The following is an 18610-nucleotide window of genomic DNA, read 5'->3' on the forward strand; positions in this document are numbered from 1 at the left end:
GCCGTCCCCTTCTCCTTTTGCCTTCAGTCTTTCCCAGCATCAGGGTCTTTTCCAGGGAGTTTTCTCTTCGCATTAGGTGGCCAAAATATTGGAGCTTCAGCTTCATTATCTGTCCTTCCAATGAGCACTCAGGGTTGATTTCCTTTAGGATGGACTGATTTGACCTCCTTGCAGTCCAGGGCACTCGTAAGAGTCTTCTCCAGCACCACAGTTCGAAAGCATCAATTCTTCGGCGCTCAGCCTTCCTTATAGTCCAGCTCTCACAGCCATACATTACTACTGGGAAAACCATAGCTTTGATTAGACGGACCTTTGTCGGCAAGGTGATGTCTCTGCTTCTTACTATGCTGTCTAGGTTGGCCATAGCTTTCCTCCCAAGGAGCAAGCGTCTTTTAATTTCATGGCTACAGTCACCGTCTGCGGTGATCTTGGAGCCCAAGAAAGTAAAATCTGTCACTGCTGCCATTTCTTCCCCTTCTATATGCCAGGAAGTGATGGGGCCAGATGCCATGATCTTCGTTTTTTTAATGTTGAGTTTCAAACCAGCTTTTGCACTCTCCTCTTTCACCCTCAACAAGAGGCTCTTGAGATCCTCTTCGCTTTCTGCCATTAGGGTGGTATCGTCTGCATATCGGAGGTTGTTGATAATTCGCCCAGCAATCTTAATTCCGACCTCTGATTCATCCAACCCGGCATTTCTCATGATGTACTCTGCATATAAGTTAAATAAGCAGGGTGACAATATGCAGCCTTGTCGTACTCCTTTCCCAATTTTGAACCAATCGGTTGTTCCATGTCTGGTTCTTACTGTTGCTTCTTGACCCTCGTACAGGTTTCTCAGGAGACAGGTAAGGTGGTCTGGTACTCCCATCACTTTCAGAATTTGCCACAGTTTGTTGTGATCCACACAATCAAAGGCTTTAGCGTAGTCAATGAAGCAGAAATAGACGTTTTTCTGGAATTCTCTTGCTTTCTCCATGATGCAGCGAATGTTGGCGATTTATCTCTAGTTCCTCTGCCTCTTCGAAACCCAGCTTGTACTTCCAGTAGTTCTCGGTTCGCATACTGCTGAAGCCTAGCTTGTAGGATTTTGAGCATCACCTTGCTGGCATGTGAAATGAGCGCAATTGTGCGGTAGTTTGAACACTCTTTGGCGTTGCCCTTCTTTGGAATTGGAATGTAAACTGACCTTTTCCAGTCTTGTGGCCACTGTTGAGTGTTCCAGATTTGTTGGCATATTGAATGCAGCACTTTAACAGCATCATCTTTTAGGATTTTAAATAGCTCAGCTGGAATACTGTCATCTCCGCTAGCTTTGTTGTTACTAATGCTTCCTAAGGCCCACTTGACTTCACTCTCTAGGATGTCCGGCTCAAGTTCAGTGACCGCACTATCATGGCTATCAGGGACATTAAGATCTTTCCTGTATAGTTCTTCTGTGTATTCTTGCTACCTCTTCTTAATCTCATCTGCTTCTGTTAGGTCCCTGCCTTCTTTGTCCTTTATCATGCCCGTCTTTGCACAAAACGTTCCCTTGAGATCTCCAATTTTCTTGAAGAGATCTCTAGTCTTTCCCATTCTGTTGTTTTCCTCGATTTCTTTGCATTGTTCATTTAAGAAGGCCTTCTTGTCTCTCCTTGCTATTCTCTGGAACTCTGCATTCAGTTGGGTATATCTTCCCCTTTCTCCCTTGCTTTTCGCTTCCCTTCTTTCCTCAGCTACTTGTAAAGCCTCATCAGACAGCCACTTTGCTTTCTTGCATTTCTTTTTCTTTGGGATGGATTTCGTTGCTGCCTCCTGAACAATGTTACAGACCTCCGTCCATAGTTCCTCAGGCACTCTGTCTATCAGGTCTAATCCCTGAAATCTATTCCTCACCTCCACTGTATATTCATCAGGGATATGATTTAGGTCATACCTGAACGGTTTAGTGGTTTTCCCGACGTCAGTAACATCATATTTAATGATGGCTGGAGAAATCCCAGGCACACAGTTTTCCACATTCCTAAGTATCTTTTTTTAAAAAATACTTTAGATTTATTTTGTCTTTATAAATTAAATAAACAATACCAAAAACCTGATCAATAACTACAGTTTCCCAACAATGCAATATTCTTATGAGGACACAACAATAACAAAAAGGAAAAGAAAGGAAAAGAAAAGAAAAAAAAGAAATTTTCCTTTTTTTCCTCTTCCCTCTCCTCTTTTAAAGGGTTAAATTTAAACTCCAATAACCACGGGCTTCAGATGCCATTCTATTTTAGAAACTATACCTATATCACTAGCAATACTACAATTTAATAATCAACCTCACATTTCAATATCGTATCATCAATCTTATAACAAGAAAGCAGGCCTACAATTCATTCCCAGTAACCATATATTGCCCTTAAGTTAAAATATAATAGTAATAATAAAGCTTAATAATTCAACCAACCAAAAATCTTACTGAGTACTCTTATAGTAATAATAATAATAGTAATAATGATTAAAAAAAGATAAAATTATGTTATATAATAATAAAGCTTAAAAGCAACCTTACAACAATCAGTGATGTATTTTATACTAGATATATAAATGAGTGTGCACAATACACCCTCAAACAATATTTAAATACAGCATATCATATATATTTTGGAAAAAGAGAATTTAAAGAAAAATAAAAAAAGAAAAATGAAAGAAAGTAAACATATATATGTATAATCAAATATCTTCTGGCCTAGCCTGAATCATGTAGCCTAAACATAAACATTAAACAAAGCTTATTTAAAAATTCCAGTTCAGGGGGCTGGAACAGAAATCTCACAAATTTTTACATTCAGCCATGCCTCCGTCATTTCATGATTTAGGAACTTCTTCATCTGACCTTCAGAAACAATGCAAAATGTAGCAGGATATTTTAAATAATACTGTAAGTTCATTTGTTTTGCCATATTCTTCGCCTTGATGAATTGCCTTCTTTTATTCACCACCGCTTTGAAGTATCTGGAAACAACATAACTTTATCTTTTTTCCAAAGACTTCCACCCTCACTTGCCAAATGCAGGATAAAATTCTTTGTGAAGACTCTTGCAAATTGGACTATAATCGTATGGTCAGTCCCTTTAGCATTTGGCACACGAAATGCCTGCTCAATATCAAGTAAATAATCAGATGGCATAGGGAGTATCTCATGTAAAAGCTTGTCCACAAAGGTAGGCAAATTTACATCACTAGGCAGATTTTTAATCCCAATAATACATACATTGGATCTGCGCATAAAGGCCTCCAGTTGGGAAATTCTGGCAGAGATATTTTTGAAAAAAGCTTGTGTCGTAGTTTCATTCATTGTCAGCCTATCTTGTAGCTCGTTAACTTTCGTCTTCATTTTTTGCCAGGAAGCATTAATTAAATCCACAGCTCTTTGCAGGGCAGTGATGGAATTTTGGATTAAATCCAACCTCTTGGCTTGCTCCGCAAATTGCGAAGATAAAGTTTTTATCAAAGTAAATAATTCCCCTATATCTTCTGTTCTCTGAGCTTTTTGTAAAGGCGGTATGGGAGGAGTGGGCGGTGATGCAATCCCCTTCCTTCTCCTCGGTGTAGCCATGTTTCTCTTCAAACAAATCTTGCAGGTCCTCAAATATTCTCAAATATTGCTGATATTCTTAAACCATCCCTCACGTGTTGTTGATAATCCATATATTACAATGGAACACGTCAGCCCTGTTTTCTCCTATTAAATAGGAGTTTCAGCACAGCTTTTTGCGATGGTTAAGCTCTGGGAAAGTAATCCTGGAATCCAGCCCCCCCACTGCCTCATGGGAAGTACTTTTCTCCAAGATGTTATCCAGATGCTGCCTTGCCCCCCCCCCTTTAATTCCAGTGGGGAGATGAAAAGGTTTTTCAACCTTTTAAAAAGCTGTTTGAGATAGCGTCCCGCAGAGACTCCACAGGATGCTGCGAGGGCGACATTGGTTCCAACCAGAAGGGACGGACATTCCTAAGTATCTGATGCTAGAATTGAGGGCTTGGTTCCAGAATCACTGTTCTGCCAGCAGAAGGATACCATTTGCAGAATGTGACTTCCCCATCCTCTCCTCCCCATTTTACAAAGACCTCAAGCATAATTTTGAAACCCCTACTCCAGTTTGCATAATACTTTAACTAGTGTTGGAATACAACATAAGTCAGTTATTTAATAAGATTCTACAGTTTCTTATTTAATTTCAAGAATATTGGGCTGTAAACACAAATGTGGTAATTCTAGTGGAAAGCTCCCCCTGATCTCCCAACGCAGAATAATCAGAAATCAGTTTTTCTTTAACATAACTATACATGTACTACCTACATTTTCTAAAACAAAGAGGAAAATGTTTCAACTTACCAAAATAGCAGAAACAAATTTGTTGACAAAAACAATTTGAATGCATCCAACAGTTAAATAAATCTGGCTGTCAACAGCGTTCATATTTGTATAAGAAATACCATCTGTAGCATACGTGTATGTCACCATTTTGAAACTAAAGACTTCTTTTCCAGTAATATAGAGAGCCTTAAAACAGAAAAAAATGGTGTTCACTGTTAAGATAATTATACAGATTTATATAGAAAAATGAAGACCATGGGTTGGATCCTTTCTGTTCACAAAAGGGGCAGGGATATAGAGGAGGCTTCCACAATCAGAAGTGTTGGGGGGATGAGAATGTGGCCGATTTTGGCCCCTGCAGCCCCATGGGTCACCTCCCACTTACCCCCCAGAGCAAATTTTCAAGGAGCACAATTGAAAGGGGGGGAATGAGACCTAAGAGTGTCCTCTTCCAATTCTATTTCTTTTCTCTCTACATTACAGGGTCCAGTCCAATATATGTGTTGCATGCATGCATTGAAGTTTAAGTTAATGGACCTCTGTCTCCATACCCTTTGGTATGATGCATATGCCCAGAACCTGCACTGAGCAAGAAGGAAAGATTGAGATTATTTAAAGCAACTGCTGTTAAATCAGGTCCAGACAAAATATTTAAATTGCTAATACTATGTTTTCTGTAGAGAGCCTATCATACAATTGGCACTACCAGCTAGCAGACATCAACACCTTAAATGAACGTTCATACCTTTTTATATAGTGCTGCCTCATCACAATCCACAATAATTATATTCTTCAACTTAGCTGATATTTCAGTTGTTTCTTTCTTCATCATTACCTGGCTATCAAGACCTAAATATAACAGTATTAATCAATGCACCTAATAGGACACACTCTTCAGAGTATTTCCTCTACCATAGGGGTAGGCAATCTTTTTTGGGCTGTCTGTGGACACATTTAGCAATTTGAGAAACTGTCCTGTCAACCACCATGAAATGGCTACCATGGGAGGCATGGCTAGTCACATAGGCGCACACACAAGGGAGAAGTAAACTGCCCCCAAAACTTGACAACAAAGCAGAGGTGGAGTCTGAGCCCCAACAATTAAACAACTTCTTTAAACCCACTGTTTTCACTGCCAAGAGAAAATGGAAATTGTCATACTGTGAATGTCTGTTCTCTGAGCATCAGAGGGTATTCTACATCTTGGGAAATGGCATCTTCTCCTGGAGCAAGTAGGCAGGGTCTATTTTTAGATCTTTCCCTTTCCAGGAGGAAGAGACTCCCTCTTTCCCAGACTGGATTGAAAAAGCAAGAATGCCCTTCAACCCCTGTTGCAAGAACCAATTCCATCCATGACCAACCTCTGCAGATGACCTAACAATAACATGAACTATAACGAAGAAACTGTGAACAACAGTGCGCAAAGAGGCTCATAGGCATACATATGATAGATGTACAACAGGACCCCCAGGGCACCTGAAGGCATTATCCATCTCCTCCACATGCAGGATGCTGTCAGAAGCCTAGTCTAACTGAAAGAGATGACTGATCCTGGAAAGAAGAGGTTGGCAGAATGCCCTTCATGATGTTTAGAGAACAGAAATTCATGGTAGGAAAATTTCACTTTTCTCCTAAGCCTCACAGAGGACATTCCACACTTTGGGCTATACTAGAGCAATACAGACAACCAGGTGGGCTTTCAAGGATCACGTTAACTGACACTAAAATTTTTGGCTGAAGGCTGCTGATGCAGAACCAAACTTGTTGAAATTATAGTGTTTTGAAAATATATGTACAGAAGCCCATGTTGCTGCTTTGGAAATATCCTTGATGGGAAAATTCTCCTTAAATGTGGTGGAGGCAACCTCAGAGTGAGCATGCTGTGATCGCATCAGGCAGCCACTTGTCTAATACCTGGTAGGCATGAATGATGCATGCCCTCAACCACCTGAAGATGGTGGAAGGAGAAACCTTACTTCCCTGAAAAGCCACAAACACAGCTTCACTTTTTCATACCTCCAAAGTCCTGTCCAAATAAAACCTCAAGGCTCTCTGGACATCTAATTTATGCCAATTTGGCTCCTGAGGATGAGAAGAGTTAAAACAAAAGGTAGGAAGTGACCATTCCTGCAGCGTATGAAAAAGGGATTTTACCTTCGGAACAATGGAAGGGTCTGGTTTCAACACAACGCTATCAGTGTGAAAAATACATAACTGTGGGTCGGAAGACAGTGCCCTTCAGCTCCGAGCCCCATCTGGTGGATGTGATAGCTACAACCCCCCTCCCCCTGTTTTGAGAGTCAGCATTCTTAAGGCAGAATTAGCCGTCGGTTTGAATGGTACCCCCATAAGGGACGGTTCAAATTCCAGGTGGGAAATCTATGTATAGGGATTGGGGGGGGGGAATTCAACAGAGACACCCCTCAAAATAACCTTTTTGAATTTTGAAATGTGGGTGAGAAGATAAGGATCTATTCCCTTTGCAAGTCAGAATACTATTTAGTGCCGCTGCCTCGCATCTGATGGTATTGGTACTAAGACCTTTGTCCAGACCGTCTTGCAGAAATTCAAGAACAACTTTCACTTTACTAGGGTAAGGTTCCTTTCTTTTGCATGCACACGAGGACAGGAACATTTTCCAAGTGTTACTGTAGACTTTATTGGTAGATTCTTTCCTGGATGAGAGTAGAGTTTTCAGAACATTATTACAATAAACCAGTTATTTCAGCCAGATCTGTTCAGTTTCCAGGCTGTTAAATGGAAAATTTCCAACCACAGATCCAGGCCCAGGCCCTGAGACAGCAGATGCCCCTGAGTGGAAGCTATCAATGCTCCTGCCCAGGTAATTCCATGAGATCCGCAAACCCGGGGTGCCTGGGACAAAATGGTGTTATGAGAATCACCTCCACCCCCTCCTTCCTTATTTTCCATATTACCTGGGGCAACAGGAGTACAAGTGGAAAGGCACACAGAAGACCTCTTGGCCACGCCACCTCCAAAGCATTTATGCCTAATATTTCATTGCACTGAAACCTTGAGAAGAGGACAATTTAAATATTTTGTGGGCTTCCAAGTAGGTCCAGAATCAGGCAGGTGAAGTGTTGAGTCACCCAGAGAAACATCTGAGGGGGTAGCCCCCATTCCGACTCCTGGATGAGCATCCTGCTGAGCCAATCGGCCATGACATTTGCCTTTCCAGCTAGTTGTTCTGCTCTGATTGATAGATGACTCTCTGCTTCCTCCTTGTTGAGTGACCTGGATTTCATCCCACCTTGATGATTCATTTATGCCTGGGGCGAAATGTTGTCTGTGCAAACAAGAATGTGGCTTTCCATGACGTCATGCTTGAATTCCCACAACACCAGTTTCACTGCCTGAAATTCTGACCAATCTATACTCTTCTGAGCATCCTAAACTGACTAGGTCACTTGAGTCACCTCTTCCTATCCAGACTGAGCCCCCTGTTTAAACAGATTGGCATTGGTTGTGACTACAGTCTGATTGGACATCTGGAGACTAACTCCTTCGGACAGTCTGCTGGGCTGCATCCACCAGTCCAGCTCTTGCTTGAATTGAACTGGTATCAATATCCTCATGGGAATGTGACTGGCAATTTCACTCTGAAAAGGAAGTGGAATCTCTGTAACTCTTGGGAATGGAATCTGGAGGACCATGAACTTGGCTAGTGTCATGAGGTTTGAGGAATCCCTGCCCGGATGGAAGTTGTGAGCTGTTAAAACTTGGTCTGTTGCTCTGCTGAGAGGAACACCTGGAACTGTGAGATATCGAGTACCAGCTCCAAATGCTGCATTGGGAGCAAGGAATGCTTTGCCATGTTCACCATGACACCATGTTCCTTCAGGCTGGAAAGAGTCCTTTGGATGTCCATGAGGCACTTCGTCCTGCTCTGGTAATGCCCCTCCCAGGACTGAGGCTGTTTTAGAGCTCCCCCGGTCAGCAGCGTGCTGGTAGCTAACAGAAGATTAGGAAGAGAACAAAGGCTGGGTTGGATTACTGGGGAGACCGGAGATCGAAAGTGGACGACGTAATAGAAGAGCGGCTGAAAAGTGTGCTGGGATCGAAGGTCCAAGAGGAGATAAGCGTCTGAAGAAATACAAGGAGAGAGCAATTAAGTGAGGTCATAGACGGTCCAGGTCATAAATCACAAATTCCAGAAGAAGCAAGGAGGCACAGAACTAAGCTGATGCAGAAACAGAGCTAGGAACAGATGAATTGTTTTTAGTAAAGATGTTGTCAGGAATGTCCCTGTTGCTGTCTGAATCCTCCAGTAGCCAGAATCAACACCCAGACAAAAGGGCTGCTTTCCAAGGCTTTATTTCCATTCAACCTAATGAAGCTTACAAATGCTAATTGCCTGAGACTCAGAGGAAATACAAAGGGACAGCCTATCAGGGGTTTCTAAGAGTTAGGACGTCAGTTGGTCTCCGTTTGGAGAAAAGCGTGGCAACTCTCTGAACTTACGGAGTTGGAGGGGAAAGCCTCCTCCTCTCCCGTGGGGCCTCGGAGTGCATCTGTTGACATCGAGCCAACCGGGCTGAGCACCTCAGCTCGGCTCCTGCAACTTCTCGCTTGTGCCTGCGCCTCGCATCTAAAAGCTCAAGTTGTCCGTCCCTTTCCCGGTGCTTGCACAGGAGGCACCTTTCCTTTCCCTGCCAGGGTCACTGTCGCTCCCAGGAATGTGAGCGGGGGGGGGGGGTTCCCCTCCTGCTGCGCCTCTGAAACCTGAGGGGGTTCCTCCCCCACGGACTCTATCTCCTCCTCAGAATCAGAGCTACTTTGGGACTCTATGGGCTCAGATCCAACCCTGACAGTTTCTACCTCCTCCTCAGACAATTCCCCAGATTCCCCTTCTGAATCAACTGAATCCCCAGACTCCTCCACGCAGAAAGGTGCGTTCCCCCTGGATGGTCTTTTCTTTTACCTCTACGCTTGCTCTTGCTCTTACACTTGCATTTTTTGGAAGAGCGATGGAGAGAATTTGGCAAAACTTGATGACGAAGAGAAAGGACGAGAGGACTGGGAGTCTGAGCAAGAAACCCTGGAGGAATCCCTAGAGGAAGAGCAGGTGGACCTTTTATCTTTCTGTTTGGCCCTCCCTCTAGCCTTAGACTTTTTCTGTTTGTCTTTGTGCTTTTCCTTGGAGAAACAGACTCTGTACACTCCCTCCCCCTTTGCCAGGGGCCCTATTATTTCATGGGATAGAAGCCCTTTTATCCAGTCTAAAAACTGTAGCAGGGCTTTCTGTCCAGGCCATTGTAGGTCTAGGGTAGGGCGTGCCAAGTTACTCACCCCTGCTGCACTCTGGCATCCTTCTTGAATTAGCACCAAAGCCACACTCAGACCTGAGCCCTCCTGCTCTCCTGAGCTGGAAACCAAGCTCTCTGTCTCAAATCAGAGGTCTGCACCGGGTGGCAATCATGTCTCCTCCGAGTCCTGTGGTGGGGGAGGGAGTTGGGATGGACCATATCCACTGTGGCGGCTCGTGGCTGGCCTGGATCAGAAGCAGGCCTCTGGAGTCCTTCGCTGCAAGGCTGCATCAGGCCTAGCACCTTACAAGGTGAGCACTCCTGTGGCTAGAATTCATTCCCATGGCTAGAAGCTCCATTGGTGCTTCAAGGCCCTTCCCACCCTATAGCTGGGGACACAGAGCACCAGCCGCAAATGCCAACAACTTCTTCTTTCCTCCTGCTTAGATGTAATCTCCCCCCACCCCACATGACTATAATTAAAAGAGTAGGAACAGAGGTAGGGGAAAGAGGAAGAGAAACAGAGACTGAGAGAGTGATGAAGAGGACTAAGGAAGCTCCAACCAGACTCAAACACTCTGTTCACTGGGCAGGGCTGGTCTGGGAAGCAGGACAGTTCCTCCCCTGGAGAAGAAAAGATCTAGAAGTGGACCCTACCTACTTGCGCCAGGAGGAGGCACCATCCTCCGAGGTATGGACTGCCCTCCATGAGGCTCAGGAGAAACCTATTTCACAGAAGACAAATACTTTTTCTCTCTCCCAACTCCACCAGCCAACTCATTCCTCCCTCCACCCACATATCTTTTTTCTCTCTCACTCTCTCTCTTCCCAATTCTCTCTGAAACAATTCCAGCTGCTAATAAGAAATTGTATTATTTTTTAAAAAAAGTGGGAGGGGTAGAGCACCTCAGTGGACATCAAGAAAGGTGCCCAGAGGCACAGTGGTGCCCATGGGCACTATGTTGCCTACCCCTGCTCTGTCTTGTTTTATTCTTACCTTCAACACGAATTTCAGATATCCTGCGTTTTTGTTCTCTCATAAAAATGCGTAAACAGGACATGTCTGAGCAAACATGGAGATCACAAACATCCTCATATTTTGACTTTTTAGAAGCTATGGGAAAGTTAAAAAGCAAGCATTATAATAACAATATGGTTCCCAGTTAAGAGATCTAAATTCCATCGTGGTAGACACATGCATAAAGACACAGGGTGACACACAAAGACACAGGAGGAAAGCAACCAACGTAGTAATCTACAAACTAGATTTTGTTTAAAATGTTTTGTCTGATTACTTTTATAAGTGGAGCTGGATGAGACAAGTAGTGTGCTTAGAGGGCTAGGCATCGCAAAGAAATAATGTCTCTCCGCCTCCTTCCTCAGTGCAAGACTTGACAAAGGCATGGCTACATAATGGGAGTGGGGTGAGGTGCGAGGGTGGAAATCTATTTATTCTTTCTAATACTAGGATTCCAAGGATGGGTGGGGACTGTAGCTTTGGCAAAATGCTGCTTTGGGCATGAGGGATTTCCATCAAGTTACACATGGAAACAAGAGGGAACAAACTTCTTCTGAAATGCTAACATTTTCTATCAGTAATGCCTACACCATCAACCACAGAATAGCTCAACAAGTGTCTCAATACTCGTTTTTAAGAAAACATTCTAAAGTCTTAAAGCATATTCTTGTCCCCAACTCCATACACAAACTCCAGAACTATTTCCAGATGGGAGTTTGAGCAAATGAACATCTCAACTTTTTCAGTATTAAAAGGAGCATTTGTACTATCATCCAGAGCAATTTGAAAATGACAACCATTATGCTGAAAAAGTTTCCTCCATGCATCTTGTAAGAACCTAGGATGTAAAATGGAGCTGGCATGTAGCTAGCAATTTGACACTGAAAGACCTTACTAAATTTCTTGAGAACTTCCTTCTTCTCTTCTTTTTCCTGGATGATCTCTACGGCATTTGTCTCTTGTGTCGGAAGAAGATTATTTAGGAAATTCATGATACTCAGAAGTGCTTCTGTGTGTAAATGGATATCTACAGAAGAAAAATTCACCTAACAACAAAGTAATCCAAGTAAGAATAGTTTTAAATGCACGTTCCTGGACTTAGTAATATTACATAAATGAACCACAGTTATTACCTTCAGCAGCTGGAGAACATTCTTATAAGTAGTTTTCAGATCTGGGGCATTAATATCTGCCTGTTTTCAAAGGGTAAAAAAGCCAGTTACAACTTGAAAAAATTATATACTGTACAACACAGCTACATAAAAAATCTATACATAAATGTTTTACATCCAGCTTCTCAGTATTTGTTTTGATACTAACACAAAAAAAACCAAGCTGCATTAGACAAACGGTCCTTTCAGTCCAGCTCCTGCCTCCAACTGTAGTAAACCACTGGGAAGCCCACAGCAGAGCATAAAGGCAAGGCAGATTAGACAGATAAAATCTGTCTAATCCCATCTTAAATCCATTTAAACATGTGGGCATCACCATACCTTGTGACATCAAATTTGATAAATTAATTAGGTGTTCTCTGAAGTAGTACTTTCTCTGAACTTTTCTGACTCTACCGCCAATCAATTTCACTGGATGAATCCGAGTCCTAGTATTAATAGAAAACTATTACCTCCACACCTTGCATAATTTGAACATCTATCATATATCCTTACAAGTCATCTTTTTTCCTAAGAAAGCCCTTTTCTGCACCTTTTCTATCACTGTAGCGTCCTTTTTGAGATGGGGTGATTGGAATTGCACACAGTATTCCAGTTGTGGTTGCACCACAGATAGATATAAGGGTATTATTAGATTGGCCATTTTATTTTGAACGCATTTCCTAATAATGTTAATGTTTATTTGCTGGAATAACAAACAGGACCAGGTCACTAGGCTTTCAGTTAATTGAATTTGACTATTTCACATACTGATATATAAATACCTATCAATAGAATGGTTAAGAAAAAATGTTTCAAGTCTTCCCACCGCCTTACCTTTATGTAGTCAATTGATAGAAGATCATCCACTAAATTATCCAGTGTTGAAATGATATAAACTGGCTTGCCTTTATCATCTAATTAAAGAAACAAATAATTAAAACCTAAACAACATGCTTATTTTGAGTTAGTCACTATCTTTCAAAATTATGTTGGTATATACATGAACTGGGACAAAACAGAATCTCAGGTTACACATGTTGCACACGAATCACCTTGGGATGTAAAGAACTTCTCTATGATTTGCTTAAAAAGTCAAATTAAAGACATTGTCCAAAACAGCTGCATACACCAGGACAGTAAAGCATTATTTATAATGTAACAATCATTAGGCTTGTTTAGATGAAAACAACTAAAGCAAGTATTGTCGAAGGAGTTTTCAAAACGAAGCATTAGACTAGCACACATGCCCTGTGCATTTATTTTGTATACAAAAGTGAAGATTGGTTATTATCCCCATAGTGTTTTCATTCCATCCAGTATTACCCTGAGCCAGCCTTCTCTAACCTGGTGTATTCAAGAAGTTCTGAACTACAATTCCCAGCATTCCTAACTACTGGCCATGCTGGCTGGGACTGATGGGAACTGAAGTTGAAAACATTCAGGGAATCAGTTAGGAAAGGCTGTTCTGAGATGAAAGTGGATACTGGGGAGGGGGCGTTCTCAGTTGCAATGCCTTGCCTAGGAAATGGTCTCCCCAAGGAGGCTTGTCTGGCACCTACTTTGAAGTCTTTCTGGACCTAAGCCTTCTGATCTTTAAGTTCAATGAGATTTATGTTTTTGCCACAATTATCCCCCCCCCCTTTTTTTACTGTTGCTGCTATTTTTAACCAAGTTTTGTTATTTTATTGTCTAATATGGTTTTTGTAAACTGAATAAAAAAGAAAAAATAATAAAAAAGAAATAATTTTATTGAGGGGTAGGATATAAATCTATCCTATAAGTAAAACAAAAACCAAGCATACATTTTTGTGTTGGACTTCTCATTTGCACAGGTGCCATAGCCAAGTGTCATAAGAAGTACATCAGAGTCAGGCAATTCCCTTCTACTTTGTCCCATGTAGAGAATAAAGGCAGAGGCAGAAGTGCAAATAACAATGTAGTGATATAAAGCTTCAGAGGAGAATGGTAATAAGAGTAAGTTAGACATAAAGGCTATAATTCAGTACCCTACATATGGGCAGAATACCAAGTATCTATAAGAGCCATTTCACTCTCCTCTCCATACATGCAGGGTGTAGTAGTGCACCACAACAATTGGGGGGGGGGGGAGATCTGTAGTTGAGCTTAAAAAACTGAAGAAAGTTTAAGACCTCATTCTGATCCATGCCTATTCATCCTGTGTCAGGGAAAAAAACATGTACTATTATGACATTCAAGTATAAATAATTACAAATAAAATGTTTGTTTTCCCTTCTCGAACATAAAACTTCACAAAATGTCCCTGAATTTTAAGTCACTAAGGGTGCAATCCTATGTCCCATAGACAGCACCTGGGGGACATCGTATATTTCAGTTTCTGGGATCCAAGGTCAGAACCAGGGCTCTAACCTCAGAGCCCAGAAGTAACGCTCCCCGTCCCTCCCCCTGCCCCTTCGTAGCTGGTGCCATTCTCTTCGCACTGGCTATGTCTCTGAGCTTGGAAATGAAGCACAGAGACGGTGAAAGGGGGGGCGGTCGCAGGGGCAGGGAGGGAAGGACACCACAGAAGCTGCTTTACACAGCTTCCAATGCGCACATCCTGGCCTCCTTCCCCTCCATGAAGCAAAATTGCCCATCTAGGGAAAAGGCATCGTGCTCCGGCTGCCTTGCATTGAATACTTGGCAGCCTCCAACTTCATAGGCTGCCAACTATCAAGATAAGATTGCGCCCTAATTTTATATTTTAAAATTAAGCTGTTCAATAGTTCCATACATCATAAAGCTCAGCTTTTGGCACAGCAAAGTTAATAATAGGAGTGCCATTTAGGGAGGGAGGGTGGGGTAAGTACACATCCCTCCCCCTGATATTTATGAGGCAAGGAATAAAACAACCACATCAAATAAATTGCTTTCTTTTGTAATTTAATATTGAATATATTTAAGAGCAGGCCTTTGCTGCAAGTCTTCTCCCCATCCCATTCCCTTACACTAAAATTTCTCCTCTTTCACCTGAAATTAAAATTGGTGTCCCTGGTTGATTAGTAAATTATTTTTAATCTTATGTAAATACTTACCCATATATTCTGGGCATATTAGGCAGATCTCTTTAAGGAAAGCAGAGGCAGTCATATCATAAGTCTTTAGCATAAGCTCAGTGCCTAATTTTAAAATCTCCAGGCGAAGGATTGGCTTTTCAACACCTTCAGCAAGACGACACACCTGAACGAATACCTATGTATTAAAACAACACTGGGATTGTCAATGAATCCATAATCATGCTGGGTGGTGGGCAAAGACTTCCCAAGGCAGCTTACAAAAGATAATTAGCTTCGTATGAATAGCATAGTAATGTAGCTTCATATACATAGCAGGGACATTATACTTCCAAAAGATTTACTGTACAATCCACTTGTAATGCTTCCAGTCCAGGCCCCCAATGATCTTCCCCATACACCTCCAATCCATTCTGCCATAGCTAGCTACCAAAGTTCTTCCCAGGCTTTATGCCTTTCCAGACCCTGCCTCCACCTCCTTTCCTGGATGGTCCGAAGTCTCAGTCTCTGACACTTTGTTCTAACAAAGGATTTTGGAATGTGTACAGCAGTCCTCCCCTTCATGAATCACTGCCTTGTTGTGGCGAAGGGGCTTGCGTAACTCAGTGAAGCCATAAGCTATGCCGTGCAGGGCCACCCAAGACAGATAGGTCATGGCAGAGAGTTCTGACAAAATGTGGTCCACTGGAGAAGGAAATGGCAACCCACTCCAGTATTCTTGCCAAGAAAACCCCATGGAACATATCACAAGGCTAAAAGAGATGACGCCGGAAGATGAGCCCCTCAGGTCAGAAGGTGTCCAATATACTACTGGGGAAGAGCAGAGGGAATTTCCAAGTAGCACCAGAAAGAGTGAAGCGGCTGGGCCAAAGCCAAAAGGACACTCAGCTGTGGATGTGACTGGTGGTGAAAAGAAAATCCGATGCTGTAAAGAACAAGATTGTTTAGGAACCTGGAATGTAAGATCAACGAATCAAGGTAAGCTGGAAGTGGTCAAACATGAGATGGCAAGTTTGAACATCGACATCTTGGGAATCAGCGAACTAAAATGGACAAGCATGGGTGAATTTAATTCAGGTGACCATCATATCTACTACTGTGGGCAAGAATCCCTGAGAAGAAATGGAGTAGCACACATAGTCAACAAAAGGGTGGGAATAGCAGTACTGGGGTACAATCTTAAAAACGATAGAATGATCTCAGTACGAATCCAAGGCAAACCATTCAACATCACAGTAATTCAAGTCTATGCCCCAACCACTGATGCTGAAGAAGCTGAGGTTGATCAGTTCTATGAAGACCTACAACACCTTCTAGAACTAGCACCAAAAAAAGATGTCCTCTTCATCATAGGGGATTGGAATGCTAAAGTAGGAAGTCAAGAAATCACCGGGATAACAGGCAAGCATGGCCTTGGTGCACAAAATGAAGCAGGACAGAGGCTAATCGAGTTTTGCCAAGAGAACACGCTGATCATAGCAAACACTCTTTTCCAACAGCACAAGAGGAGACTCTACACATGGACATCACCACATGGTCAATATCGAAATCAGATTGATTATGTCCTTTGCAGCCAAAGATGGAGAAGCTCCATACAGTCAGTAAAAACAAGACCTGGAGCAGACTGTGGCTCAGATCATGAGCTTCTTGTTGCAAAATTTCGGCTTAAATTGAAGAACGTAGGGAAAACCACTAAACCATTCAGGTATGACCTAAATCATATCCCTTATGAATATACAGTGGAGATGAGGAATACATTTCAGGGATTAGACCTGATAGACAAAGTGCCTGAGGAACTATGGACGGAGGTCCATAACATTGTTCAGAAGGCAGCAACTCAATCCGTCCCAAAGAAAAAGAAATGCAAGAAAGCAAAGTGGCTGTCTGATGAGGCTTTACAAGTAGCTGAGGAAAGAAGGGAAGTGAAAAGCAAGGGAGAAAGGGGAAGATATACCCAACTGAATGCAGAGTTCCAGAGAATAGCAAGGAGAGACAAGAAGGCCTTCTTAAATGAACAATGCAAAGAAATCGAGGAAAACAACAGAATGGGACAAACTAGAGATCTCTTCAGAAAATCGGAGATTTCAAGGGAACGTTTTGTGCAAAGACAGGCATGATAAAGGACAAAGAAGGCAGGGACCTAACAGAAGCAGATGAGATTAAGAAGAGGTGGAAAGAATACACAGAAGAAGTATACAGGAAAGATCTTAACGTCCCTGATAGCCATGAGAGTGCGGTCACTGAACTTGAGCCGGACATCCTCGAGAGTGAAGTCAAGTGGGCCTTAGGAAGCATTAGTAACAACAAAGCTAGCGGAGATGACAGTATTCCAGCTGTGCTATTTAAAATCCTAAAAGATGCTGCTGCTGAAGTGCTGCACTCAATATGCCAACACATTTGGAACACTCAACAGTGGCCACAAGACTGGAAAAGGTCAGTTTATATTCCAATTCCAAAGAAGGGCAACGCCAAAGAGTGTTCAAACTACCGTACAATTGCACTCATTTCACATGCCAGCAAGGTTATGCTCAAAATCCTACAAGCTAGGCTTCAGCAGTATGCGAACCGAGAACTACCGGAAGTACAAGCTGGGTTTCGAAGAGGCAGAGGAACTAGAGATTAAATCGCCAACTTCACTGGATCATGGAGAAAGCAAGAGAATTCCAGAAAAACGTCTATTTCTGCTTCATTGACTACGCTAAAGCCTTTGATTGTGTGGATCACAACAAACTGTGGCAAATTCTGAAAGAGATGGGGGTACCAGACCACCTTACCTGTCTCCTGAGAAACCTGTACGAGGGTCAAGAAGCAACAGTAAGAACCGGTCATGGAACAACTGATTGGTTCAAAATTGGGAAAGGAGTACGACAAGGCTGCATATTGTCGCCCTGCTTATTTAACTTATATGCAGAGTACATCATGAGAAACTCCGGGTTGGATGAATCACAGGTCGGAATTAAGATTGCTGGGAGAATTATCAACAACCTCAGATATGCAGATGATCCCACCCTAATGGCAGAAAGCAAAGAGGATCTAAAGAGCCTCTTGTTGAGGGTGAAAGAGGAGAGTGCAAAAGCTGGTTTGAAACTCAACATTAAAAAAACGAATATCATGGCATCTGGCCCCATCACTTCCTGGCATATGGAAGGGGAAGAAATGGAAGCAGTGACAGATGTTATTTTCTTGGGCTCCAAGATCACCACAGACGGTGACTGTAGCCATGAAATTAAAAGACGCTTGCTCCTTGGGAGGAAAGCTATGGCAAACCTAGACAGCATAGTAAGAAGCAGAGACATCACCTTGCTGACAAAGGTCCATCTAATCAAAGCTATGGTTTTCCCAGTAGTAACGTATGGCTGTGAGAGCTGGACTATAAGGAAGGCTGAGCGCCATAGAATTGATGCTTTCGAACTGTGGTGCTGGAGAAGACTCTTACGAGTCCCCTGAACTGCAAGGAGGTCAAATCAGTCAATCCTAAAGAAAATCAACCCTGAGTGCTCATTGGAAGGACAGATACTGAAGGTGAAGCTCAAATATTTTGGCCACCTAATGCGAAGAGAAAACTTTCTGGAAAAGACCCTGATGCTGGGAAAGACTGAGGGCAAAAGGAAAAGGGGACGGCAGAGGATGAGATGGCTAGATAGCATCACTGATGCAATGAATATGGACTTGAGCACGCTCCGGGAGAGAGCGCAGGACAGGAAGGCCTGGCGTGCTATGGTCCATGGGGTCACAAAGAGTTGGACACAACTGAATGACTGAACAACAACAACAACAACAGTCCTATTCAG

At 42.6% G+C, this 18610-nt stretch overlaps 1 protein-coding gene across 7 annotated transcripts in view; it reads right to left on the reverse strand.

Moving 5' to 3' along the window:
• The window catches only part of VPS13A (vacuolar protein sorting 13 homolog A), a 254743-nt gene that overhangs the window by 120214 nt on the left and 115919 nt on the right, over window positions 1-18610 (reverse strand). For all 7 annotated transcript variants that reach the window (XM_084834257.1, XM_084834259.1, XM_084834258.1 and 4 more), the window contains 7 exons: window positions 14841-14997; window positions 12622-12701; window positions 11767-11826; window positions 11529-11679; window positions 10613-10729; window positions 5094-5197; window positions 4367-4534 (listed from right to left, as the gene is read on the reverse strand). In XM_084834257.1, the coding sequence (XP_084690383.1) occupies window positions 4367-4534; window positions 5094-5197; window positions 10613-10729; window positions 11529-11679; window positions 11767-11826; window positions 12622-12701; window positions 14841-14997 (837 nt within the window). The remainder of the gene's footprint in view (window positions 1-4366; window positions 4535-5093; window positions 5198-10612; window positions 10730-11528; window positions 11680-11766; window positions 11827-12621; window positions 12702-14840; window positions 14998-18610) is intronic.

Source organism: Heloderma suspectum, chromosome 2 (assembly GCF_057233095.1).
Source record: "Heloderma suspectum isolate Gila_16-S chromosome 2, 16-S_ref, whole genome shotgun sequence".
Taxonomy (NCBI): Eukaryota; Metazoa; Chordata; class Lepidosauria; order Squamata; family Helodermatidae; genus Heloderma; species Heloderma suspectum.